We start from the raw sequence: 27,054 nt of genomic DNA, 5'->3' as shown, positions 1-27,054 counted from the left end.
ACCCGCCCCTTCATCTCTCAAGGCTGGGGCGGGCCTTCCTCTTCTCTCTCTTTTTTTTTTTTTTTTTTTTGGGGGGGGCGCGCGCATGCGCACTCTCATTGGGCCCTAGAGAGACGCTTAGGGATCGGTTTTCTCTTCTTTCTTTCCGCGATGGTGCGACTCTCCGAAACCCTTCCCACCCTATTATTGCTGAGGACCCCCGCTCCTAGTCACTGAGAAGGTGCTGCTCCGGCCTTGGGTGCGGCAGTACCCGGATGTGGAGCCGCTCTCGCCCGGCTGGGACTCTGTGGCGGGGCGGAGCGCGGCGGCGTGCGCGGGGGCAGAGAGAAGGGGGCCTGTGGGCCCGGGCGCTCGCCGGACGCCGGGAGGTACCACCGCTGCCCACGGGGGAGGAGGCGGCGCCGGCACTTGGGCGCCCACCCCGGAGCGAGGGGCCAGGGGAGAATAAAGGCCGGCACTTAAGCTTGCTCCCCGCCGCCCTCGCCGTCCCCCCCGGGCTGGCCTCCCCCGGCCCCCTGCGCTCCTCGCGCTCCCGGCCGGGGGAGAGCGTGGTTTCCTGGCGGCCGACGCTGTAGCCTGGCCGAGGAGCCCGGAGGAAGCGGGGCAGTCCCCGCCCACGGCCCCCTCCGCTCTGCTCGCTCGACGCCGCCACCTTCCAGCCGCCGCGGGCCGGTCTCCAGTCCGAGCGGGGGGCGCGGCGGCGACGGCTGGGCAGTGGCTGTGGGCTCCGCGCGGACCGTGCAGCCGCCCCCGTGAGTTATTCCCACGTCCCCCGGGGCTCGCTGCCGCCCCCGCCGGCGCCGAGAGTCCGGCCCGGGCCCAACTCCCTGACGGGCCCCCCGGCGGCGGCGGCGGCGGCAGCAGCGGAGCCCACCGCCCGGGGCCCAATGAGTAACTCTCGGAATAACCGGGTGATGGTGGAGGGGGTCGGAGCCCGGGTAGTGCGTGGCCCGGACTGGAAGTGGGGGAAGCAGGACGGCGGCGAGGGCCATGTGGGCACAGTCCGGAGCTTCGAGAGTCCGGAGGAGGTGGTGGTGGTGTGGGACAACGGCACTGCTGCAAACTACCGCTGCTCCGGGGCCTACGACCTGCGTATCCTGGACAGCGCGCCCACGGGTAAGCTGTGGCCCCCTGGTCCGGGGCCTGCGCGCGTGCGGGGCAGGGGCGAGACTGCGGTGGGCTTCGGGGCCGGCTGGCTGAGAGGCCCTCGGTGGGACACCTCGCCCGCTGCGCCCGCCTGCAGGGAGCGGAGAAGGGTAAGGGCCAAAGAGAATTTTAGGTTCAGTACGGGTAAACAAAAACTTTGAGAAAAGACCCCCTGCCCTCAAGGGAAACGATGGCTGTACCTTGAATAGGATGCTTTCAAGCCTGGAAGACACAAAGCACCGAGCATACAACAGACTCTGTTCCCCTCCTCCTTCTCCTCTAGGGAAGGGGTTGGAGAGGCCTGTCTAATAAACCATTGACATTAATCAGCCACCAAGTGATAACTGTCTGAAGGGAGGCTTGCCTTGCCATATGGTGCCTAGTTGACCGGTTACAATTGCTGAGGGGCCGTTGGTACCTCGGATCTGAAATACCTTTTTTTTCTTGCTGCCTGTAACACAGGATGACTTGGAGCTCAGTAGTGGAATACTACTTGGGACCCTGTGGAATGATTATTCATCTAAATTGTTTAATTTTATGTCTTAATATGAATAGAGCGAAAACAGCCTGAGCTCTTGAAGCATTTCTTTGTGCTAAATACTTTTTCCAAGTGGCAGATAGGCATTTTCTTTTTTTGTTAACATCCCGTCTCAGTAAGGTGATGTCAGAGTCTTACCCATTCACCCAGCAATGAGTCAGTGTCCTCCTTGTTTCACTAAATTTTAGGGGTCCGTTTGTTATTGACTCTAGAGTTTTTAAATATGATTAACTGAAGGCTTGCTTTCACAAAATAAATATCTATTTTAATTCATTTTTGCATAGATGTATCATTGATATTATTTATCCTTGATATTTTTCCTTGATTCAGTAGAAAATAGTTCAAACTTAAAACTGGATGCTTTCCAGAATTCCTAAATGAACAACTTCTAAGACATTATGGTTTGAGTTTGTCAGAGCCTAACAAATCTTGAAATGGGCGTATAGTTGTTAGCAATAAAAAAGAAAGTAACTCAAGCCAGCTCAGTTTTTGAACAGATACTTGATAAAATTGTGTCCCTTAGCTAGCTTTTTAAACATTGAAAAGGATGTATGTGCGTGCAAAAGAAAATAAAAAGATTCAACAGTACAGAAAGGGGCAACTGTTATCAGTTTCTTGTGTATTCTTAAAGAATATTCTCTGCATTGCAAGCATATGTGTGAATATACTGTAAATCTCCCCTTTTAAAGTACAAATGATGATAAACTATATTCACTTTTGTGCATTTTTGTTTCTTTCGCTTAATAATTCATATTGATGATTGTTCCATTCTTTCATGGCTGCATAGTAGTCCAGTGACTGGATGCAGCAATTTTGTTTAACCATTACTTTATTGACAGACATTTGTATTGTTTTAGGTCTTCTTATTTACAATGATGCAGTGAATAAATCCTTGTACATATATCTTTGTGCATATGTGTTGAGTACTTCTGAAAAAGTGGAATTGCATTAAAGTGTGCACATTTTTAACATTTTGATAAATGTCGACTAATTGCTCTTTTATAATAAAAATAATTAAAAAAAATTTTAAGAGACAAGGTCTTGCTGTCACTTAGGCACTGGTCCAGCTGCAGCTCACTGTTACCTTAAATTCCTGGGCTCAAGGGATCCTCCTGCCTCAGCCTCCTGAGTAGCTGGGAATATGGGCGCACACCACCACACCTGGCTAACTTTTCTATTTTTTGTAGAGATGGGGGTCTCCCTATGTTGCTCAGGATAGTCTTGAACTCCGGGCTTCAAGCAGTCCTTCTGCCTGGGCCTCCCAAAGTGCTGGGATTACCGGCAGGAGCCACTGTGCCCAGCAGACTAATTGCACTCTGAAGACATTTTACCAATTGACACTCCCTGCAACACTGTATGAGGCCTATGCCTGTTTCTGCATACTCTGTTAAAGTTTTGTTGCCATGCTTGCTCAAGCTAAAGTCTGACCACAACTCTTGGAGGAGTTCTTGGGATCAGTAATTGTAGGTTTACGGGGAAATTTAGATACCTTTCTAGGCTAGGGTAAAGTGTAACAAGTCCTGCACTATAGTGATAATTTTTTTTTTTTTTTTATTTTTGAGACAGAGTCTCACTCTGTTGTACGGACTAGAGTGCCATGGTGTCAGCCTAGCTCACGGCAACCTCAAACTCCTGGGCTCAAGCCATCCTCCTGCCTCAGCCTCCCGAGTAGCTGGGACTACAGGCATGCGCCACCATGCCTGGCTAATTTTTTTTTTCTATATATATTTTTAGTTGTCCGGTTAATTTCTTTCTATTTTTTAGTAGAGACAGGGGTCTCGCTCTTGCTGAGGCTGGTCTCGAACTCCTGACCTTGAGCGATCCTCCCGCCTCGGCCTCCCAGAGTGCTAGGATTACAGGTGTGAGCCACCGCGCCCGGCCCATTATGGTGATTTTTGAAGGGCTTTTAATGTCTATATGTTTTGTAGTATGGAGTGTATCCTTCATATTAATAGTTTTATTATCTTAATACAAAAACAGGGTTTTTTTTTCCAGAGAACTGTTTTAGCATCTTAGTTTAATTTAGAAGATAATTTTATGCAGTATTATGTGTAATGGTTCATCTTGTTCATCTGATTCTTTTAGTAAACATTTAAATGCAAGATAGATGCAGGATAGCCAGCCTTTGTGTGGAATGCTTATTGAAATGTATTTTAATTTCTGTGGTTTAATTTCTTTAGATATTTTTTAAAAAAAGGATTGCATAGACCATGAGCATAGATCTTGTTTTGCCCCAAGACTATACTACTACTTTCAGTGTTTTCTTTTGTCTTAAAATATTTAATAATTGGTATCCATTAACATTTTGTTATATTCTGACAGATTTATTCAGTATTTATTATATTCAGTACTTTACATAATAGTTAAAATTGAAAAATTTAAGTTTTCATTTTGAAATAACTTCAGGCTTATAAAAAAAACTACAAAACTAGTAAGAGTTTCCATTTACCCTTTACCTGTCTTCTTCAGGTGTTAACAACCTACCAAGTACAGTTATTGAAACCAGAAAATTAGCACTAATACAATAGTACTGTATTAACTAATCTGTAGGCCTTATTCAGATTTTACCAGTTGTCCTGCAAATGTTCTTTTTTTTAATCTAACATCACAGTGCTTTTAATAGTGTCTCCCAATCTGGGCTAATTCCTGGGTCTTTGTCTTTCGTGACCTTGTCACTGACCAGTAGTCTTGTGCACTGGCCTCCAAATTGAATTTGTCTGATACCTCCTCATGATTAAAATCAGATTATATATTTTGGGCATGAAAACCATAGAAATGATGTTTTGACCCACATATCAGGAGGTTTGTGATATCCATATGTCTCAATGATGGTGTTAATGTGGCTAAGTCACCAGCAGTTCTACCCACTGTTGCTTTTGCACCATCAGTGCGATGCCAGCATGAAAAAGGTAAATAATATGTTACTTACTATTATGAAAATACTTTTGATCTCATGAATCCCCTAGAGGGGTCTTGAGGATTTCCATAGGGGTTTGAGAACGACACTTTGAAAATCACTGCCTTAGACAGAATCTCTCATTGAGCACATAGAGGATTGTATAAGAGTGTTCACAGCAATGTTGTATGTAAAAGCAAAAAATTTGGAAAAAACTTAAATGTGCATCATCAGGAGAATGGATAAATGAACTGTGTGAATTTGTACAGTATAATACTGTATAGAAAAGAAAATGTTAAGCAAATACATTTGCGAAAGAAAACCTATGGTATGTTGAAGTGCAAAACAACACTGTTTTTTAGGTAGAGTTTCTCAGCCTCGGCATTACTGATATTTTGAACAGGATAGGACAATTCTTTGTTGTAGGGGTGCCTATGCATTGTAGGACAGCATCCCCGGTCTCTACCCATTAGATGCAGGCCTCCTACTGGAGGGGATTGCCTCCTTTGAGACTCATTAATTTAGGGATATGTACGTGTCGATTAAATGTATGCCAAAAAGGTAATGATAAATACTGAATTCAAGGGAGTGGATATCTTTATGGTGAAGGGAATGGAGTGCAGTTGGTGGAAGTATACCAGGGGCTTTCTAACTATTTTGGTAATGTTTAAAACTGGGTGGTTGGTGCATAGATATTTGTTATTTTAATTTTTTTTTGTGTTTGACAGATTTCATAGTTAATTGAAAAAAAGACAGTCTATGATATCTACGAGAACTGAGGGTTGCCTTTTATTGTTCATTCTTTGTTTCCTACTTATAACCACATTGTATGAATAGAAAATTTATTGCAGTGTGTTTGGGAATTAAAAAATGGGTAACCTTCAACATAAAATTCTTTGAAACTTTTCAGAGATTTAAGGATTCAGTAGTGGTTGGGTCAGTGTGAATCTTTCTAATATCCCCTCACCACATGTTGGAGATTATGTCTGGGAGTTGTATGTGGGTCTGTATGCCATATAAGCTTTATTTTTTTCTTTCAGGAGACACATGGTATGTTTGAATTTATGGTGTAGGATAGTTAAGCCTTGCAAAGAGGAGCATTTAGTATATATTTGAATGATATAACTCCTATCTTGTGTCCACATATTTGGCTAATTTGTATTAAGCAAGAAGATTGTGGAAATATATGGGTTATTACTTAATTCATTTGTAGTTAATTTTATGAAGTCTGTAATCAAGTAGGTATAGTTGACTTTTTATTGTTTAAGCATTGATTTTATAGGATTTAGGGAGAAATGTATTTTTAATTATACTTGTTTTGTGGTCACTTGACTATGGTGTTGTACTGTTATCAGAGAGAATGGAGAAAATGAATTTGGATTTCCTGTTTAGGTTCTTTCTATCATGCTTGGTATGGATCAAAAAAATTAAGAGGTATAGAAAATCAGCTTTATTCAAAACTGGCTTCTGTCATAGTTCAAGCTGTTTTAGGGGTAGTTCAGGCAGTTCTTTGCCCTTTTCTTCCACCCCTAGCAAAGGATGCTTCTTGGGTCACGGGGAAAAACACCTCAGATATTTTGTATTCAGTTGAAGGTTTAAAAGTGCTGACTCTGGATTAAAAAACTGAAATGGATTAATAATCCTCAGGTTTTCCTTTTCTGAGGTCCCCTATTCTCTTCTGATCTGTTTCTAGAACTACAGTAGAAAAGGTTATTGTCAGGGGACAGAGCCTTGGGAAAAAAGTAGGACTTGGGGGAACAGGGTTTTGGGAGTAGGATGCCAGACTTGGAAAGCATGAAATATTATTGCATTATGTTTTTTACTGATGTTATCTGCAAGGAAAACTTTATTTTCTTATAGATCCTACCTAAAGACTTCTGTAAAATGTCTTTCTTACTTTATCTCCATCTGGTAAAAGATGTTTTAAATAATGAAAGTGCGTCCAGTTCTTAGTACTCCCTGTGGACTGCAGCTTAGTAGAATTGAGGACTTCAAATCAGCTAATAGACCCCTGTGTCAGTACTTCTCAACTTTAAGCAGACAGATCATCTGGGGACCTTTAAAAATACAGATTCTGGGCTGGTCCGAAGGTAGTGAGTTATCTCAGTTGTTCACAGTCAGTTACAGATTGAACTCCTTGTTCTACTCATTCCCCCTTCTCACTATTGCATTTCACTAGTCTTAAAAAAATGCAAATTCTGATTCAGTAGGTCTGGGATTCTGTGAGTATTTTATTAGAAATGAAAGCTCCTAGGTGTTGCAGATGTTGCTGGCTCATGGATGCACTTTGAATAACAGGTTACTAAGTGACTGTTTGTCTACCTGAGATGCCCAGGCTCTGTTTTCTCCTCTTCCCCTCAGCAGATTCCAAGCCTTGGTTGGTTGTTAGTCATACTGTTACCCAAAGTGCGGTACTTTGTCCCCGAGGCAGAATCAGTGAGAAAGAAGAATGAGGACAGGTGATTTGAGGAAAAGGAAAGAGAAGTTTATTAATTTGCCAGCAAATCAGGAGGGTGGCAGATTAGCATCTCGAAAAAACCATTGTCTTGCTTTTAAGCAGAAATACAGGGCTTTTTAAATTGGGGTTTACAGAGGTTGGACTCAGGTCTGTGTGACCAGTGTCACATGTGGTGGCCTTGAGCTATTGTTTAACTCTAGTTAGTGGTTTTGGTTGACCTTATCTCAGTGAAGATGATCCCATGAGCTCTGGACAGTTCTGTTGAGCCATCTCTCGTGGTTTAAGATATTAGAAAACAAAGAACATTTTTTTTGCCCCTTTGATTACTGGCCTCAGGCAGGAAGGAAGGTTTTAATTCCCAAAAAGGGTGGGGGGTTTTAAAGAGACAAATTGTAAAACATTTTGCCCTTTTTCAGACTTTTACCTTTATTATAATACATGTCTTTAAAACAACATTGGTATTATTAGTTGGGGAAAAGGGAAGTGTGTATATAACTTAAATAAAGGAACATGTAACACCTTTGAGGCTAGGCATGGTGGCTCATGTCTGTAATCCTGGTAATTTGGGAGGTCGAGGAGGGAGGCTCTCTTGAGGCCAGGGGTTCAAGCCCAGCCTGAGCACATAGTGAGACCCTGCCTCTATGGGAGGCAGGGTGGGGGGAAAGAAAAATTAGCTGGGCATAGTGGTGTGTGCCTGTAGTCCCAGCTACTCAGGAGGCTGAGGCAGAAGGATCACTTGAGCCCAGGAGTTTGAGGTTGCAGTGAATGACTTATGACAATGCTGCTGCATTGTAGCCCAGGTGACACAGCAGAGAGACCCTGGCTTCAAAAAATAAATAAATAAATCCTTTTCTGATTTTTGTTTTCTTTTAATGATTTTAGCTGATTGAACCATTTTTTTTTTTTTTTTTTTTTTTTTTTTTTGAGACAGAGTCTCGCCCTGTTGCCTGGGCTAGAGTGCTGTGGCATCTGCCTAGCTCACAACAACCTCAAACTCCTGGGCCCAAGCAATCCTTCTGCCTCAGTCTCCTGAGTAGCTGGGACTACAGGCATGCACCATCATACCCGGCTAATTTTTGCTGTATATTTTTAGTTGTCCAGCTAATTTCTTTCAATTTTTAATAGAGATGGGGGTCTCAATCTTGCTTAGGCTGGTCTTGAACTCCTGAGCTCAAACCATCCTCCTGCCTCAGTCTCCCAGAGTGCTGGGATTACAGGTGTGAGCCACCATGCCTGGCCTGATTGAACTGTTTTGAAATGTGTTTCTATAATACATATGTTCATGCTTATTTTAAAAAATTTGGAGGGTGTTTGGGAAAGGGGAGAAATTTGGAAGTAACTAAAGAACAAAAAAAGTTTCCTGTAATTATGCTGCCCAGAGACAACTATTTTGATGTATTTTTTTCAGTTTCTTTCCAAAGCATTTTTGCACAGCAGAGGTTTTACTACTATATATAGTTTTGTTTTCATGCTTTTTTCTACTTGACATATATCTTTGTTGTCATTATAAATAATCTAGTATGTACTCCTTACATGGTAAAATAAGGTAACATATTTTTATGTCTTAAACTTACTCATAGAGAAGTGTATATGTATTCCCATCTCTCCCTTGCCAAAAGTATACCATATGCACTGTTACTCAACTTTCTTTTTTCATGTATTTTGTCATGGACATCTTGCAGTGTCAACACATAAGAATCTGTCTTACTCTTTTTATTAATAGCAGGTATATAGTATTTAATCTGTCTTACTCTTTTTGTTAATAGCAGGTACATAGTATTTAATAGTTAAAAATATTTTACTTAACTATTTCTTGATAGACATTTATAGTGTTTCCTTTTTTTTTTGTCATTTGAAACAGTGCCACAAGCAAACTTGTATCTGTGTATCTTTGTGTACTAATTTTTAGCTTTTATGCTAATTTGTTATAGGAATTTCTCTTGTAAATGACATGGGTAAATGTCGTCTTCACTGACTTTGAGAATCTCTTTTTTAATAGAGGAATTTGACTTGTTCATATTTATTGTGATAGCTGATATATTTTCTGTGATCACTATTACCATTTTTTATTTTTATGTTTTCTTGTGTATTTTTTTCCCTCATGAGCTAGAAATTTTATCGCCTTTTTTCCTTTTTTTATTTTTCAGCTCATTATGGAGGTACAAAAGTTCAGGTTATATATATTGCCCATGCCTCCCCATCCCCCCGAGTCTGAGCTTCAATTGTGTCCATTCCCTAGACAGTGCACATCACACTCATCATGTAGGTATGCACCCATCCCCTCCCCCCACCCCAGCCCCCCCCAGTCAGAACTTCAAGCCAAGCCTGGCCTGGCCTGGGCCTGGCCTGGCTTGGCTTTTCTTTTCTTGCTTTTCTTTATTTATTTTTCTTTCTTCTTCTTCTTCTTCTTTTTTTTTTTTGAGTCAGTCTCTCTCTGTCTCCCTGGCTAGAGTGCAGTGGTGCCATCATAGCTCACTGCAACCTCAAACTCCTGGGCTCAAGCGATCCTCCTGCCTCAGCCTCCTGAGTAGCTGGGACTGTAGGCGTGCCCTACCACACCAAGCTATGTTTTCTGTTTTTTTTATAGAGGTGGGTCTCACTCTTGCTTGGGCTGGTCTCGAACTCCTGACCTCAAGTGATCCTCCTGCCTCGGGCCTCCCAGAGTGCTAGGAATACAGGCGTGAGCCACTGCTCCCGGCCCTATCACCTTTTTTTCTATTCTGCTAGTGGTTACCCTTTAATATTTAAAAAACTGATTGAAAAATTAGTTTTCTATATGTGTAGAAAATTAAACAATCTCTTTAATTTCCCCTTCCTCACACTTCTTACCCTTTCTGTTGTCCTGGTTTTATGGAAATTATCAGGAAAATTAGTCCTAAATTGTTGTTCACATTGTTCTTGTTCCCTCCACTCTGCTGTACTCTTGTAAATATATAAATGTATCATCCTTTTTATGTTTTAGGATTTGCTTTTTTTTTTTTTTTTTTGAGACAGAGTCTCGCACTTTTGCCCTGGCTAGAGTGCTGTGGCATCAGCCTAGCTCACACCAACCTCAAACTCTTGGGCTTCAGCAATCCTCCTGCCTCAGCCTCCCGAGTAGCTGGGACTACAGGCTTGTGCCACCATGCCCGGCTAATTTTTTCCATATATTTTTAGTTGTCCAGATAATTTCTTTCTATTTTTTAGTAGAGACGGGGTCTCGCTGTTGCTCAGGCTAGTCTCGAACTCCTGACCTCAAGCGATCCTCCTGCCTCGGCCTCCCAGAGTGCTAGGATTACAGGCATGAGCCACTGCGCCCGGCCAAGGATTTGCTCTTAAAATTGCATTAAGCCAAGTGTGGGAGCATGACCCTGTAATCCCAGCCACTCAGGAGGTGGAAGTGGGAGGATCTCTTGAGCCCAGGAGTTTGAGGCCAGCCTGGGCAACATAGCAAGACCTAGTCTCTTAAAAAAATTTGCATTAAGCTTCACAGTTATATTATTAACAGTTAATTGGGTTTGAAATTTTAGTGCTTTATTATACTGTATCTCATGTCTTTGTCTTTCTTCACTTCTAATTTTTTTGGAAAAAATCCTTTTTTTTTTTTTTCTTTTTGACATAGGGTTTCGCTCTGTTGCCTAGGCTAGAGTGCAGTGCAACCTCACTCACAGGTAGTTTCTTGTAATTATATAAATTTAATTACATAGTTATATTTAGCTTCCAGTAAGAAACACATCCATCTTGTAAAAGAGTTTTTGCTGTTAAAGCAAGTAATTGAGCTGCATATGAAGCTGTCAGATTCTCTAGCTTGAGCTGATTAGCCTTTACTGTTATGATAGTACAGGGTCCTTAATCTTTTACATTTTCTTTGTTTGAAACACATCAGCTCAAAGCGGCAGTCATCCTATACTCTTGAAGCCAGTCTCTGTCCTTGGCAGATGTGAAATTGTCATAATAGTATTCAGTGGTATTCAAAGTACTGAAACCTCACCACTGTTATAAAGTTTAGTGGGTTTTTTTTTTTTTTTTTTTGCTTTATGAGGAAAATTGGCCTGTTAATATTTATGTTTGTATGTTTGTGGTCGGGGCAACATAGATAATTACATTATCTGGAATGGGAAAAAGTTTTCAGTTAGCAGTTAGAATTGGGCCAGCTGGTTGATTTTTTTCCTTTAGCTGTGAAATAAATAGATTAGATAAATTTAAGTATAAATTTTCTCCTAGCCTTGAAAATTTCATTTGCTGTTAATAATAAAGAGCTAATAAACTATTCACACAGTTAACTCACAGCTAACCCCCAAAATACAAATTAAACAGAAGATATCTTTTCCTCCCAATAAGACTGACAGAAATTAAAAGTTAACCATGAAAGTCAACCCTACCTTGTTCAGAGTGCTTGGGACCAAATTTATAAACTTTTAGATTTTAAAACCGTTATATAGAATATTTACCACATAATATGAAGCATGTACTTTGAGGTCCACAACAGTGTTCTGTAATCAAATACGTTAATATTTTTGCAGCAAAGCATGTGAATAATTCTTAAGGGGATAAATGAAGACTATATATTGTATGTATACGGCCTCTTGTTCAGATGAGGGTTTACCCCTAGGTGAGTTTGCTGCTAAATTACAAAAAAATCTTTTTTGGATTTGAGTTTTGGCATTTTTTGAAGTTTGCAATTACAGATAAAGAGTTGTGGGCCAGGCGCGGTGGCTCACGCCTGTAATCCTAGCACTCTGGGAGGCCGAGGCGGGTGGATCGCTCGAGGTCAAGAGTTCGAGACCGAGTTCGAGCAAGAGTGAGACCCCGTCTCTACTAAAAATAGAAAGAAATTATATGGACAACTAAAATATATATATACAAAAAATTAGCCGGGCATGGTGGCGCATGCCTGTAGTCCCAGCTACTCGGGAGGCTGAGGCAGGAGGATCGCTTAAGCCCAGGAGTCTGAGGTTGCTGTGAGCTAGGCTGACGCCACGGCACTCACTCTAGCCCGGGCAACAGAGTGAGACTCTGTCTCAAAAAAAAAAAAAAAGAGTTGTGGACAGATGAGAGATTTTCCCTTACTCCTTAAAGGATCATCTATATCTCCTGGGTCATACATCTCACTTTGGAAACCATTGTTCTAAGTCACCAAGCAGGAGCTTATACATTTTAAGTATACCTGTAGAAAAATGGCTTTTTTACTTTTTTTTTTTTTTTTTTGAGACAGGATCTCACTCTGTTGCCCAGGCTAGAGTGAGTGCCGTGGCGTCAGCCTAGCTCACAGCAACCTCAAACTCCTGGGCTCAAGCGATCCTCCTACCTCAGCCTCCCAAGTAGCTGGGACTACAGGCATGTGCCACCATGCCTGGCTAATTTCTTCTATATATATTTTTAGCTGTCTATATAATTTCCTTCTATTTTTAGTAGAGATGGGGTCTCGCTCTTGCTCAGGCTGGTCTCGAACTCCTGAGCTCAAACGATCCGCCCACCTCGGCCTCCCAGAGTGCTAGGATTACAGGCGTGAGCCACCACGCCCGGCCGAAAAATGGCTTTTTTAGAGCATTCCTCCTCATTCTCCTAAACTCATTTTTCCACTCATGTACTTTTATATGTCCTCACAGCACTCAGCTTGCCTTATTATGTCTGAGAATGTGGTGACAGCAGTTGAACTGTTTCCTGAGATGGAACTAGAAACATAGCAACAATTTTTATCTTTGTACACCCGTAGATTAGCTCTATGTAGTATAAACAGGTTCTTGGGAAATAGTCTGGTACCTAAGTTATCTTTAAAATTTTTTTTATGATGGAAAATGGGTTCTAAATTCTCAATAGCTGGCTTATAAATGAACTTGTGGGACACAGTTAAGATAAGTGGGATTTAAATTAGTGGATGAGATAATGTCGTAAATAATGGAAAACAGCAGATTGTCCAAACATTCATTTTTGGCTTTGGAATGCTTCTTTATTCTCACACACACACACACACACACACTTTAAGTAGATTTACCTTTGTAGATTTTTGTTTTGGGTAGAATTAGTTTATATTCTTAGAAGCATACTTACGAGTATTTGGTTTTCTTGAGGAGTGGACTTACCTTTTATTTTTTGTTTTTAAACATTTTTATTTTTTTAAGAGACAAGGTCTTCTTGCTTTGTCTCCCAGGCTGGAGTACGGTGGTTCACTGCATTTTTGAACTTCTGGATTCACTGCAGCTTTGAACTTCTGGGTTTAAGAGATCTTCCAACGTTAGCCTGCTGAGGAGTTAGGACTATAGGCATGGGCCACCATACCTTGATAATTTTTATTTTTTGTAGAGATAGGGTCTCACTATGTTGCCCAGGCTGGTCTCAAACTTCAGGCCTCAAGTGATCCTACAGCCTCGGCCTCCCAAAGCACTGGGATTATAGGCGGAAGAGTGGATTTATCTTCTTGATGATAATTCTGTTCCTAAAAAAAAGCAGGAAATGGGGTGGAAACTTTTAATAGCAAAAGAAATCATTATTTGATTTCTGTGAGTTTTGCAGGGCTAGTGATTGATAATAAATCATGAGAGCTTGAAATCATAATATTTTACATTATGAATCCTTGCTCATCCCTTTTCCTCCAGTCTCTGTTCGGGTTGTAGTGGAAAATGCAATAGCTTAGGAATCAAGTAATCAAGGTATTTATTCATTCTCCATTTTACCAAGTGAGCCTGTTAACTAGGGGAATGGATTACCATTTACTGGGCTCCAGTCACGTGTCAGACATTGCTAAGTGTTTCACATATTTTATCTCATTTAATCCTAATAATAATATTGTTTGGTAGGCTTCATTTTACTGATGAGAAAATAGGCCATGAGAAATGAACTAACTAGCCCAAGACTTCACAAGTAGTAAGTTGATGGTGGAGATACAAATCCGGGTCTGTTCTTCCTTTTTTCCACTTTGCCCTTAATTCAACATTTGTAAAATGAAATTGGAGTAGGTCAAGGTACACAGGTGTTTTGCTCCTAAAATCAAATAATGAGTTTTTACCAATTAGTACATTACTTAAAGGGAATAAAATTCTTAATTTTATGTTTCACCTCATTAATTTTCTACCCCTATGTAACATGCTGAAAGTATTAAATACAAGCAAATACATTACTGAAATTGCCAATTGTATGCCTAGTTTGACAACTTGTTTCTTTCTTTCGGACAGTGTGTGGCATGGCTGTAATTTTATTATGCATGCTTGTAACAATTGTGAGTAGCAGAAGCTGCAAAAATAGAGGAGAGAATCATTTGTCCAACAGAGTAGATATGAAGGAGTGGTAGATTTTGGGTGAGACACCTTCAAAGACATTTCTTAACACATAATAAGAGTTGGAAGTAGATGGTATGTCATTCTACTGCACTATTGAAATTAACTTGAAAAAAATAATCTTTTTAATTTTTAAAATGTATCTTTTTGAGATTTATTTGAATATTAGAATAGGATTTAATCACTTATATTTTAAGTCCAGCAGGTTAAATGGGGGAGCATGATGCCATAGATATGTAATTATTCTTCAGATAAGATCAGTCCTAAGTGAGGTGGGGCGGGGGAGAAAAACCCCTTTGTAGTCAGACCCACGTAGGTTTGAATTTGAGCCTGCCACTTACTAATGTTGTGTGACTGCAGACAAGTTACTTCTCTGAGACTCAGTTTCTTCATCTATAAAATGGGGGATAACAATGCTTACTTTTTAAGATTGTTGGGAAGGTTAAGTAAAGTGTGTGTAAAGAATTGAGCTTGGTACTAATAAATAGTGGCTGGTGTTGTTTATAACAACAATCCTATTTTCATTAATCTAGTATTTCTCAAGAGTGAGGAATGTGGATTACACCAACCAGCTGGTAGGTCACAAAGGTCTTGCCCTCATTAGGAATTTTAATTACAGTTGAGACAATTTCTAAACCAGTTAAGTATTTTGATGGTTCAGGGAGAATAGGATGGATACTTTAGTTGGTTAACCCTCTTTAATCTTGGTACTACTTTTTGTCACATTGATTTGGGCTTAAAGACGAGTGGATCCATAAATTGGAAGTAGAATTTCTTAGTTGGTTGAATGACATCAACAGTTATGACACAGTAAGTAATTATGTTTGAATAATGGTTACTGATATGTAAATTCTTTTTTAATGTTAGGTGAAGTCTTTTAATTTGGGCAGAAATTTAGAGTATTAGCTAGGCACCCTATCAGTCTACTAGGGTTTTTTTTTCTGTTTTAATAAAGTTTTAAAAATTATTACATAATATTTAAGATATCTATGTGGATAAATCAGTATTACAGAAGTAATTGGGTATCCAACTATTCTGGATAAAAAAGCATTACTAATATATTTGAACACCCTGTGTACTACTTCTCAGTTACATTCCCTTCTTTCCTCTCCCGAAGTAACCAACTATCAGAAATTATTTTTATCATTCCCATGAGTTTCTGTGTATTTATGATACATTTTCCTATGTCTGCAAATAATATTTAGTACTTTATTTGCAACACTTTGTTTTCTGTATTTTTTTTTTTAAAATTCAATATTGTGATTGAAGGCTATGTACATGTTGAATTATGTGGCTGTTGAACCTTCATTTTAGGCATTCCACTGTATACCTTAACATATGTATCCATTCTCTTGTTAATGAACAATTATATTGTTTACTTTTTTCTTTTGCTATTACACAAAGCGATTATTTAGATATTCTTGTTCTGTGCTGAAGTGCTTCATACATAACTAATTGCAGTGAGAACTCTAGTTCTTTGTCATCTTTTCTACCTAGAAGTTTAACATTTTTCTTAAATGGATCAGTGCTTTGTGAATTTGAGCTTTTATTCATTTTCCTAAGAACTTATGGTTATTGATCTTGAGTAGTATATTTTACTGTTTTTGTACCATTTTCCAACAAAAAGACTTCAGCTATGTAAATTCTCTAAGTTATTGAACTTAGCTGGGATGCCATTAAAACTTAGAGCAGATGGTCATTTGAGTATTAGAATGAGTCAAAAGCTATCATCATGTGGTTCATATAATGGTGGCAGATGTCTTCATAAAGCTTAGCAAAGGAAAAGAGCATTAGCTCTCTAGGGTAATATGGTATTCTGTAGGAAAGAGAAAAAGCACTTAATGGGTTTAGTTAGGGAATTAAGTTTTACGAAATAAAAATTTTAAGGAATAACTTGCCAGGGCCAGTGGTTTTAGATGAGATGAATTGGGTGGATATAATAAGGGGAAACAAAAAAGCTACCACGGTACAGTAAAAGATCAGTAAAATGTTGGCCTTGTTTGTTTAATACCCTTTCTCCTGCTTTATGTTTTCTTTAAATATCAACTTTCATTTTAAAGTCAACTAATTCTCATTAAAAATTCTGTAGTGCTCATTTTGGTAGCGGAGTGGGTTGCTTTGTTTACTTTTTCCAGTTCTTAGTGTTAGTCCGTTTGACAGCTGTTCAGTAGCTTTGTTGGCATTTGAACTGTGGGAACCAAGAAAGGATTTGGATGTGCTTTTGTGTGCATTAATGGTTTTCCTGAAATATGGGTTTTTTTTTTTTAACCAGTGGTCATTGTGTGTAATAGTTCCTTTTAAAGAAAGCCTGATACAGATTATGAGCTCATGACTGCTGTCATTATACTTTGTGGAAAATGAAAAATATGTAAATGGGGCAGTAGTTGCAAGCTGGACCTTTTTTTTTCTTGGTGGAGTGGGAAAATTGGAGTATATTTTTCCTGTCTTTCATCAACCAAATCACATTTGAAGAGCTATGTAGTTAGTTCAAGATAAACCTCTACGGGTCCAGTGGATACTGATTTGTTTAGTGCATTTTACTTTTTTGTGATGATGGAACTAAATTAGAGGCCTATTTTAGACCTTGTTCAGAAATTTAACCATTGTGTGAACATTTACTGTTACTGGTATTTGATATTATGATATTTTTGGTCAGCTTTCTTGTACTAAGACAGATACAGTTTTTAGACTCTAACTATAAGCATGTGGCCATGAGGAGTATATTTAGGTAAGTGTGTTTTCTTTTCATAATCATGATATAACACAGTATAAGGATTAAAAGAAATAAAAATGTTTAAGTGGCAATTATATACCTTATTATTATACTAAAGTAATTCCAAGACTGGTTCCTATAAATATTTGCTTAGGATCCCTCATGTTTTTGTTTTTAGTTTTAATTTTAAGTGAAATGACATGACATCCCTGATGTTTATACTTCATATTAAATGCTCCTCTTCACCCGGCTGCTTTCTAGAATTAATACACATGCAGTGTAGAAAACTCCGAAAACCACAAAGGGTAATACTATCAACACATTTTAGGAATTGTCTTTCTGTTTTTTCTATGCACATGTATTACATATGTATTATGTAATATGTTTGTCAAAATATACTTCGTTTCTTGCAAACTACTTTATATAATGATAATGTATTTTACGATGTCAGTAATATTTCTTCTATAACATGGTTTAATAACTGCATAGACTTTCCCTTTATGGATTATCATAGTTTACACACGAGTAGCCCCATATTTTCAACGTTGGTTATGTTAAATTTTTGTCTTTATCTACTATAAACAATTAAGTATGTTTGGATTTACCTTTTAAGAAATTCCAGGGCAGGATCAAAGTCTTTTAAGGGATTTGAAACATTTTGCAACACTCTATACAACACTTCTGTAGAGGTTGTGACAATTTTTCTTTCCCCCTCAGCAGTATCTGACTGGCTTTCTTGGCACATCTTAATGCAGTAGGAAAGTATTTTTAAATCTGTGCCAATTTGAGAGGATAAAATTGATATCTCTTGTTTTTTGTTTTCTTTTTAGAATTATAAAATTAATAACATGCTTAAAATAACATGTTAAACAATTTGAAGGCATATAGAACAAAATGTGAAAGTGTGTCTCCCCAACCTGTGCACCCTCAGCTATTGTTAGCAGTTTGGTGTGAGTTTTCAGATTTTTCTGTACTCCCCAACCTGTGCACCCTCAGCTATTATTAGCGGTTTGGTTTGGGTTTTCAGATTTTTCTGTAGTCACACACTTGTGTATATGTGTGGTCACATGGGTGTGACTTCTGAGGTTTGTTTCATGCTTAGCAAGACTTTCCTCAAATTTGTAAAATGTATTGTTCAACTTTTAAGTGGCACTCTTACGGTTTTCTTTTTATCACACTTAGCTCTTTATTTTATCTTGAATTTATTTTTGGGTCCATTGTACAGTAGGGAACTATAACAAAGATTATTAAATATTTTCAGCTCGTTTTGTTCTAATTACTATGGTTATACAACAGATTACGCTAAAATTGAGTGGTGTAAAGCAGTTTATATGCTCATGGCTCTTGTGGATCAGAAATTTGGAAATGGCACGGTGAGGAATGGCTTGTCTCTACTCTGCAATGTTTGGGGCCTCAGCTGGGAGAGTCAAATAGCTGGGGGCTGGGACAGCCAGAGTTCCTTAGGCACTTTTTTATACCTTCATGTGTTCTCTCCGTGTGGTCTCTCCACTGTGGTGGCTTCAGGGTAGCCGGACTTACTACACATTGGCTCAGAACTCCCAGTGCATGTAAGGTGTGAATCCTGAGGTGGAGAGAGAGTGACAGACAGACATGGACAGACAAATACCATCAGCCTTGGGTTTTATGACCTAAGCTCAGAAGTCACATAGTGTCAATTCCTCTGTACTCTATTGATCAAGGCAGTTACAAATGTCTAAAGAGGTCCCTTGGGGAGGGAAGTAGACCCCACGTCTTGATGGTGAATTGTCAGTGTCTCCTAAGAAGAGCATGTGGGATGAAAGGTGGATTGATGCGGCCATCTTTGGAAAATACCGTCGGGTACACCTCTCCTCCGTTTTAAATATACATTCAGTTTTCAAGGAATATAACTAGTATATAATGCCTATTTAAAGCAGGTATACCTCTATTTCAGTATTAAAATCTGTGAATTAAAAAAATCCTCATATTAAATGTATTGTTATTCTTGGCATTTCTCTTTAACAATGGCAGTTGTAGGAAAATTTAAAATTCAGTTTAATAGCCCAGCATCAGACAATTAAGACAGTTCTTCAAAATCTTTTTTCTGTTGATAGGTTTCAGAATTTACCTAAGAAATTTATGATTGTGTGAGCTGGAATAATATTTTACCTAACCTTGTCAACTTTTGGTATTTTTGTTGGAAGTAATATTTAAAAAAACTAGAGAGAGAGAGAGAGAGAGAACACCTGGGCATGCATGGTGCCTCACACCTGTAATCCCAGCACTTTGGGAATCTGAGGAGAGAGGCTCACTTGAGAACAGGAGTTTGAGACCAACCTGGGCAATGTAGTGAGACCCTGTCTCTAAAAAAAAAAAAAAGAAAAGAAAAAAAAAGAAATAATCACAGAATTATTTTTCCAAGATAGTCATTAATATAGAATTGACTATATATTAATTTAAAGCAAAAATAGCAAATTCTTACTAACTCCTAGGATGATTAACCAGTTTATGGATTATTTGGGTACCTTGATTTTTTTTTTTTTATGCTTTAGGATTAAAGAAAAAAAAGTACTTTTCTGTGTATTTATTATACACAGAAAGGAAGAATAGATGGCGGTTGCATTCAGCTCTTTGATGTATATTCTAAAAGACTGAAGCATATAATACTAGTGAATGTTGGTAGCTGAGTTGTGTAAGTATAATTTTGTGGTTTTTTTTTTTTTTTTTTTTTTTTTTTTTGAGACAGAGTCTCACTCTGTTGCCTAGGCTAGAGTGAGTGCTGTGGCGTCAGCCTAGCTCACAGCAACCTCAAACTCCTGAGCTCAAGCGATCCTCCTGTCTCAGCCTCCCGAGTAGCTGGGACTACAGGCATGCGCCACCATGCCCGGCTAATTTTTTCTATATATATTTTTAGCTGTCCATATAATTTCTTTCTATTTTTAGTAGAGGTGGGGTCTCGCTCTTGCTCAGGCTGGTCTCGAACTCCTGAGCTCAAACGATCCGCCCACCTCGGCCTCCCAGAGTGCTAGGATTACAGGCGTGAGCCACCACGCCCGGCCAATTTTGTGGTTTTTTAATTTTAGAATTTTAGTTTACATTCCATTTAGACTAGAGTATAATTTCTTTCTTTTCTTTTCATTTCATTTCTCTTTATCTCTCTCTCTTTTTTTTTTTTTTCCACTTTGTTGACTGGACATGAGGGCAGTGGTGTATGATCATAGCTCACTGTAGCCTCAAACTCTTGGGCTGAAGCAATCCTCCTGCCTCAGCCTCCTGAGTAGCTGGGACTGCAGATGTACACCACCATGCCTGGCTAATTTTTCTTTCTTTCTTTTTTCCCCCTGTAGTAGAGATAGGATCTCACTGTGTTGCTCAGGCTGATCTTGAACTCTTGATCTCAAGCAATCCTCCTGCCTTGGCCTCCCAAGGTGCTCAGATGACAGGCATGAGCCACCACTCCCGGCCAACTAGGCTATAATTTCTTTTGCACCTGTGGCCAGTGATAAGTTTCGTGATTGATGCAGTCAGACTTAATTAGCCATTGGATAGAAAAACATCATTATTAACTGATGAAAGTAGCAGGTCATCTACTGTCATGTAGTGCTGTCATGGTGATTGTGTCCTCTGATGGTGTTCTGGAGTGAAAATTGAAAGGAATTTGGAAGATAGGTACAACCCCTGGGAAACTATAAGTTTAGGGAAAAAACCTGAGACACAATAGCAATAAGAGAATGGCCATGGAGAAGGTGGGTGATTTGCTAAAATGGGATTAATTCACACATACAAGAATAATTGAACATTCTCTATATGTATGTAATCTGTGAAAATTGAAAACTTTATTAAGCTTTCTGATTTCTGTATAAGTATTGTAGAATTTACTTGGGATATGTGATGATTTTGATTATTAAGTTATTTAAATAGATGGCTAATGCATGTAATAAATCTATATTAAAATTAAGTGTAGTATAATTCTCTATATTCACATTTTGCTTTAAAACTTTTCAAATGTGTTCACCTATTACTTTAGCCTGACAGTGTTTCTTTCCATATGAAAGAGTTTTCTTAATTTATAGATGAGGCTATTGATCCTAGAGTAGTTTAAGTTGATTTTGAATATTAAGTAGATAGTAAGTTATAGAACTTGGTTCCTAAATCACATATCCTTGTTTTTTACTATTTAATGTAGCAATTTAAATATTGCATCCAGGTTAAAAATCATACCTGATCTTGCCACTTCCTAACTTAACTGTGTAATTTATCTTCAAGTCTCTGACTGTATTTCATGTTTCTGCTAAACAGAGCTGCTCCTGGTTCATTGAACACACACTGTGTACTTTTCTGCCATTTCTTCCTTTCTCTGAAAGGTCCCCTCATCTATGGTTTCTGTGAAACTTTTCCCAATTCTTTTTCTGAGTGAATTTTTTAGGTGAGTTTGTATCAGTGGAGACATAGGGTTGTATTTTTTAATTAGCGTGTTCTTATTTACTTTTTGTTGGTGGCTCTCCTTGTTTTTAAGCAGAGCAGTTCTTGATTTCAGTTTATTGTACTGTTTAATTGCTAAATATTTCCAATGCTGTTTTGTCCTGAATAATCTCATTTATACTTTCTTATTTATACCTCCTATATCTTTTGTCTTCTAACTCACAGCTACCAAGTCCTAAATTTTTCTTGACTCTCTCTCCACTTCTACTGTCACACCCTAATTTAAACTATCATGATGTTAACCTGGATTGCTATGAACTTCTTAAAACTTGACTTCCTTTCTCTAGCCACTTTTACATTTGTCCTATCTGTTCTCCATTCTGCAGCAAGAATGATATTTGAAAGCAGCAGAGAGCCTGTCCACAATAGAAATAAAGAAATAGTCTGAATTAATCAGTAAACATTCATGTCCACTGTCTTCTCTATTCCCACTGTCAAGCATTTGTGTGGTATGAGACTGCAGGAGGATTGCATATAAAACGTATCTGATGTTGAGGTATCATGTTCTTTTGTAGTCCACTAGGCATCTCAGCTTCTTTTAGTATTTGTTCCTTTTCTTCTCTTTCCCTGCTTCCCCCTTTCCTTCCTCCCCCCCCTTTCCGTAACCTTCTCAGCTAAAACACAGGCTTATACTCAAGCCTGGCCCTTTGTTTTAAATCTTGTTACTTTGATATAGAAAATCCATATGTTTTTCTCCCCCTTCGTATCTGGAAATAGCAATAGTGTGTTACTTCTTGTAGAATTTAGTAATATTACTACTATTGTACTCTAGTTTTTGCATATATAGCACATTCTTATTGAATTTTTAGAACATACTGTGTCACCTTTAAAGGCTATATTAGCTTCTTCAAAGGGGACTGAAGTTCTGAGAAAAAGGGCTCCTTTCTTTAATTATGGACAATTTCTAAACTTAAAATAGAGAATAATGTAATGAACCCCCATGTACCCATTACCCAACTTTGACTAATCTTGTTTTATCTAAATTTCACCTTACTTTTCCTACGTGGTGCCCCCACCCCCATTATTTTGAAATAAACACCATTATTTTATATGTAAATGCTTTAGGAAAAATGACCTTTACAAGGGCACAAAAATAGCTTTTTTTTTTTTTTTTTTTTTTTGAGGCAGAGTCTCACTTTGTAGCCCAGGCTAGAGTGAGTGCCGTGGCATCAGCCTAGCTCACAGCAACCTCAGACTCCTGGGCTTAAGTGATCCTACTGCCTCAGCCTCCCGAGTAGCTGGGACTACAGGCATGCGCCACCATGCCCGGCTAATTTTTTTTTTTTTTTTTTTTTTTTTTTTGAGACAGAGTGTCACTTTGTTGCCCTGGCTAGAGTGAGTGCCGTGGCATCAGCCTAGCTCACAGCAACCTCAAACTCCTGGGCTTAAGCGATCCTACTGCCTCAGCCTCCCAAGTAGCTGGGACTACAGGCATGCGCCACCATGCCCGGCTAATTTTTTCTATATATTTTAGTTGTCCATATAATTTGTTTCTATTTTTAGTAGAGACGGGGTCTCGCTCTTGCTCAGGCTGGTCTCGAACTCCTGACCTTGAGCGATCCACCCGCCTCGGCCTCCCAGAGTGCTAGGATTACAGGCGTGAGCCACTGCGCCCGGCCTTTTTTTTTTTAATATATATATTTTAGTTGGCCAGATAATTTCTTTCTTTTTTAGTAGAGACGGGGTCTCTCTCTTGCTCAGGCTGGTCTCGAATTCCTGACCTTGAGCGATCCACCCGCCTCGGCCTCCCAGAGTGCTAGGATTACAGGCGTGAGCCACTGCGCCCGGCCCAAAAATAGCTATTGACAGAGTCAGAACTTGAATTCAGGAGAGAGTCACTGATGTACTTATAGCCCTTGCTTGTTCAATATTGAACTGCCACACAAGCCACACATTGTTGAGAAAAAAATCCTAGTTTTAGTTTATTGAACAAGTGATAATATTATAGGATAGTAAAGGAACATTACTCCCAGTTCTATTACCCTAAAATGAAAGTAATTTTTATTACTTTATAGTGGTACCTTTTATAGTTCTAATGTCTGTCTCATCCATACCTGTGATTATTTTTAGTGGAGGTAATGTTACCAAGTGCTTATTTTTTTTTTCCTAGAGTTTATTACTTCTTGTTCCTTAAGGGGGAAGGACCCTACCACAGTGTATTATTTTCCTTTATTTTTTTATTTTATTTATTTTTTTTGAGACAGAATCTCACTCTGCTGCCCGGGCTAGAGTGTTGTGGCATCAGCCTAGCTCACAGCAACCTCAAACTCGTGGGCTTAAGCAATCCTCCTGGCTCAGCCTCCCAAGTAGCTGGGACTACAGGCATGCGCCACCATGCCAGGCTAATTTTTCTATATATATATATATATATATATATATATATTTTAGTTGGCCAGATAATTTCTTTCTATTTTTAGTAGAGACAGGGTCTCACTCTTGCTCAGGCTGGTCTCCAACTCCTGACCTTGAGTGATCCTCCTGCCTCAGCCTCCCAGAGTGCTGGGATTACAGGTGTGAGCCACCACGCCCGGCCCTTATTTTCCTTTAAATAGGGAAACTTTCTTGCAATTATTTTCTAAAGTTTATTGTTAATGGGAAAAAATTATCAATACCTAGGAGTAAATTCATAATTGATAGTTCGTTACCATGATATCAGGAGGATAAAATTGTCTTTTGTTTTGGAGTAATTGTTTAACTAGAGAATAGATTAAAATTCTTCTAAAGATTTCTGAGGTTTTGTAGTTCAGAACATCTACTTGGTGGTAAAGGATTCTTCTGTTTTTCTCTGCATTGAACCTATGTTTCAGTTTGTGGATGAAAGCAAAGAAAGAGCTACTCTGAGATGCATTCTTGCTTATGAAAAAGGGAGGAGAGAGAAAATGTTTAGTTTATAACTTGTACTGATTAAAATATTTGAGATCTATTATCTTGAAGCTGTATGTGGTATATTTGAAATGTTATTTCTTTCCCAGTTTATTAAAATAACCTATAAAAAATAAAATATTAAGATAAGTAAAATGCACTGTTCTTATTCCCCCAGAGAATAATATTTAAATAAATTATATTTGTAATTAACATAAGTATGTATCTTTATTTTAATAGGCATCAAGCATGATGGAACCATGTGTGATACCTGCCGCCAGCAACCAATCATTGGCATTCGATGGAAATGTGCAGAGTGTACAAATTATGATTTGTGCACAGTGTGTTATCATGGAGATAAACATCATTTAAGACATCGCTTTTACAGAATTACCACACCAGGAAGTGAGCGGTAAGGGAAATAATTTTTTTCTTCAGTTTTGATTCCTTGTTTGTATTTGTTTTATACTACTGAGCCTTAAAAATAGGATGAGCAAATAGCTTTTGACAATTAGTTTAGTATCAGAAGGTAGCAGATAGAAGTAGACCAAGACCAAGCCTGCCATAAAACAAGAGAGCTCTGTGAAGGTGGAACTGTCTGTATTTTTCCAGGGTGATCTTGGATATTCTTTCTCTAGCTTAGAAACTTAGCACTACTCTATGTTCTGAAATGCAAAGGCAGCCCAATTATTTTCTTCTCATTATGCTTGCTATTCTGTTAATTGCTACCAGATGAACACTAGGGCCCATTCATTGAGTTGATAGGCATTTATTAAGACTACATGGCAGCTGCTATGTTTGTGGACATTTTTTTCCCCTCCCTCCCCCCATAATGGTCTTAAGGTGTTTAAAAGTTAAGGGAAATAATGGATCAATGATTATCATGTGATGTTTTGGACTGTGATAGAGATATGTATTAAGTGTCTTAGGAGCAATGAGAGAGTATTCATTGTTAATGGGTGCAGAGTTTTAGGTGATGGAATCTTTTCATGTAGATATGGATAATGCATGGGAGCAAGAATCCAGCCAGTCTTAGGGAGACAGCTAGGAGTAGTAGTATTAATAGATAAATAGATTTTAGAGTTAGACTGTATTGGTGTAAATCATGGTCCTGCCATTTATTAGCTGAGTAGTTTTGAACAAGTTGTTTATTTTGTATTTATATTTTTTATTTTTCTGCACAGCATAGGGAAGAATATTTTGTCTTTTGCTTATACTTAAAGTTAGGGAATAATAAAGACATTCTGAAAATGCATACATGAACAATGAGATGAAATTAGAAAAACAAAACCCCCTCAACTTTTCTGATTATATGAATGAGAGGGATATAGAAGAGTAAGCGATAGATGGCCTTGGAGAACCAAACTGGCCCAGATAGTTGAGTGTGGAATATTTTTCAGGGTTCATAATCTTTGGTCAATATGCAGTACTTTGGAGACAGTTTAGTGTAGGTCAAATTCTGGCTACAGATATATTTTACTAGCATACAGATTACTCTAAATTTTTGAATAATTAACTTTTAAAATCAAGTGATTTCACATAAAAGTCTAAGTTTATAGATTTTTAAGCTCCTGCTAGAAGGCACTCAACACTGGACTTAATGTTCTTTTCTTTTCTTTTCTTTTCTTTTTTTTTTTTAGACAGGGTCTCGCTCGGTTGCCCTGGCTGGAATGCAGTGGCATCATCATAGCTCACTGCAACCTCCAACTCCTGGGCCCAAGCGATCCTCCTGCCTCAGCCTCCCCAGTAGCTGGGACTACAGGTGTAAGCCACTATATATACCCAGCTAATTTTTCTGTTTTTTGTAGAGTGGGGTCTTGCTCTTGATTAGGCTGGTCTTGAACTCCTGACCTCAAGCAATCCCCCCACCCCGGCCTCCCAACATGCTTAGGATTATAGGTGTGAGCCCCCATGCCTGGCCTACATTTGTTCTTGGCAGCAGTTGACTGAAGCAGAGGAGCAAGCACCTGCGTCCTTTAAAACAGATCATGCTCTTGAGTTGACCTAAGTTCTTGTCACCTCTTGTTGTCTTCCTAAGTGTGAGGTCAAGTGCCATCTGCCATTTGTCATTGTAGTGCTATTTTTCTTAGGCCCTCATTTATATTATTTGCCTCCAGCTTTAGGGATTTGAGTTTGCCACCTCTAAAATAGTAAAAAGTATAATGATACCCTGAAATGCTTACACTGGGTTCATGTATTGACTCTGTTACTTTTTAACTTTTGTGACTTTGGGCATATCACTTCTGTGAGACTCAGTTTCCTCATTTGTAAAATGGGTAAGATATCAGTACCTTTCTCTTAAGTGTAACACTTTACACTGATATAAGTGCTTTTACATATAGTAAAAGCTCTGTAAATGTTAGCTCTTTTATTATTAATACAACTATTACTACTATTGTCGTCATCACTTGTGGAATGTACAAGATATTTCTGTATCATGCTACTAATATTATGATAATAACCAGAACAATGAAGAATCTCTTCTACTTTCAAAATAACCTTTTTATAATTTTGTTTTAAAAAATAAATTAGTTACCCATTTTTATATAAATTTGAAAATAAATAATTTTGTTTTTAGGGTTTTGTTAGAGTCTCGTAGAAAATCTAAGAAGATTACAGCCAGAGGAATCTTTGCAGGTGCCAGAGTGGTACGAGGAGTGGACTGGCAGTGGGAAGATCAGGATGGCGGAAATGGACGTAGGGGAAAGGTACAGTGTTTTTCTTAGT

The 27,054-nt window shown here is 38.8% G+C and overlaps 1 protein-coding gene across 1 annotated transcript in view; it reads left to right on the top strand.

The window, feature by feature from the left end:
* The first annotated feature begins 880 nt into the window (after positions 1 to 880).
* Positions 881 to 27,054, top strand: part of MIB1 (MIB E3 ubiquitin protein ligase 1) — a 111,569-nt gene continuing 85,395 nt past the window's right edge. The window contains exons 1-3 of the mRNA XM_069468192.1: positions 881 to 1,116; positions 24,568 to 24,739; positions 26,906 to 27,035. Of these exons, the coding sequence (XP_069324293.1) occupies positions 888 to 1,116; positions 24,568 to 24,739; positions 26,906 to 27,035 (531 nt within the window). The 5' untranslated portion in view covers positions 881 to 887. The remainder of the gene's footprint in view (positions 1,117 to 24,567; positions 24,740 to 26,905; positions 27,036 to 27,054) is intronic.

Source organism: Eulemur rufifrons, chromosome 5 (assembly GCF_041146395.1).
Source record: "Eulemur rufifrons isolate Redbay chromosome 5, OSU_ERuf_1, whole genome shotgun sequence".
Lineage (NCBI taxonomy): Eukaryota > Metazoa > Chordata > Mammalia > Primates > Lemuridae > Eulemur > Eulemur rufifrons.
Note: the sequence above shows the minus strand (reverse complement) of the source record. Positions and strands in the feature narration are given on the sequence as shown.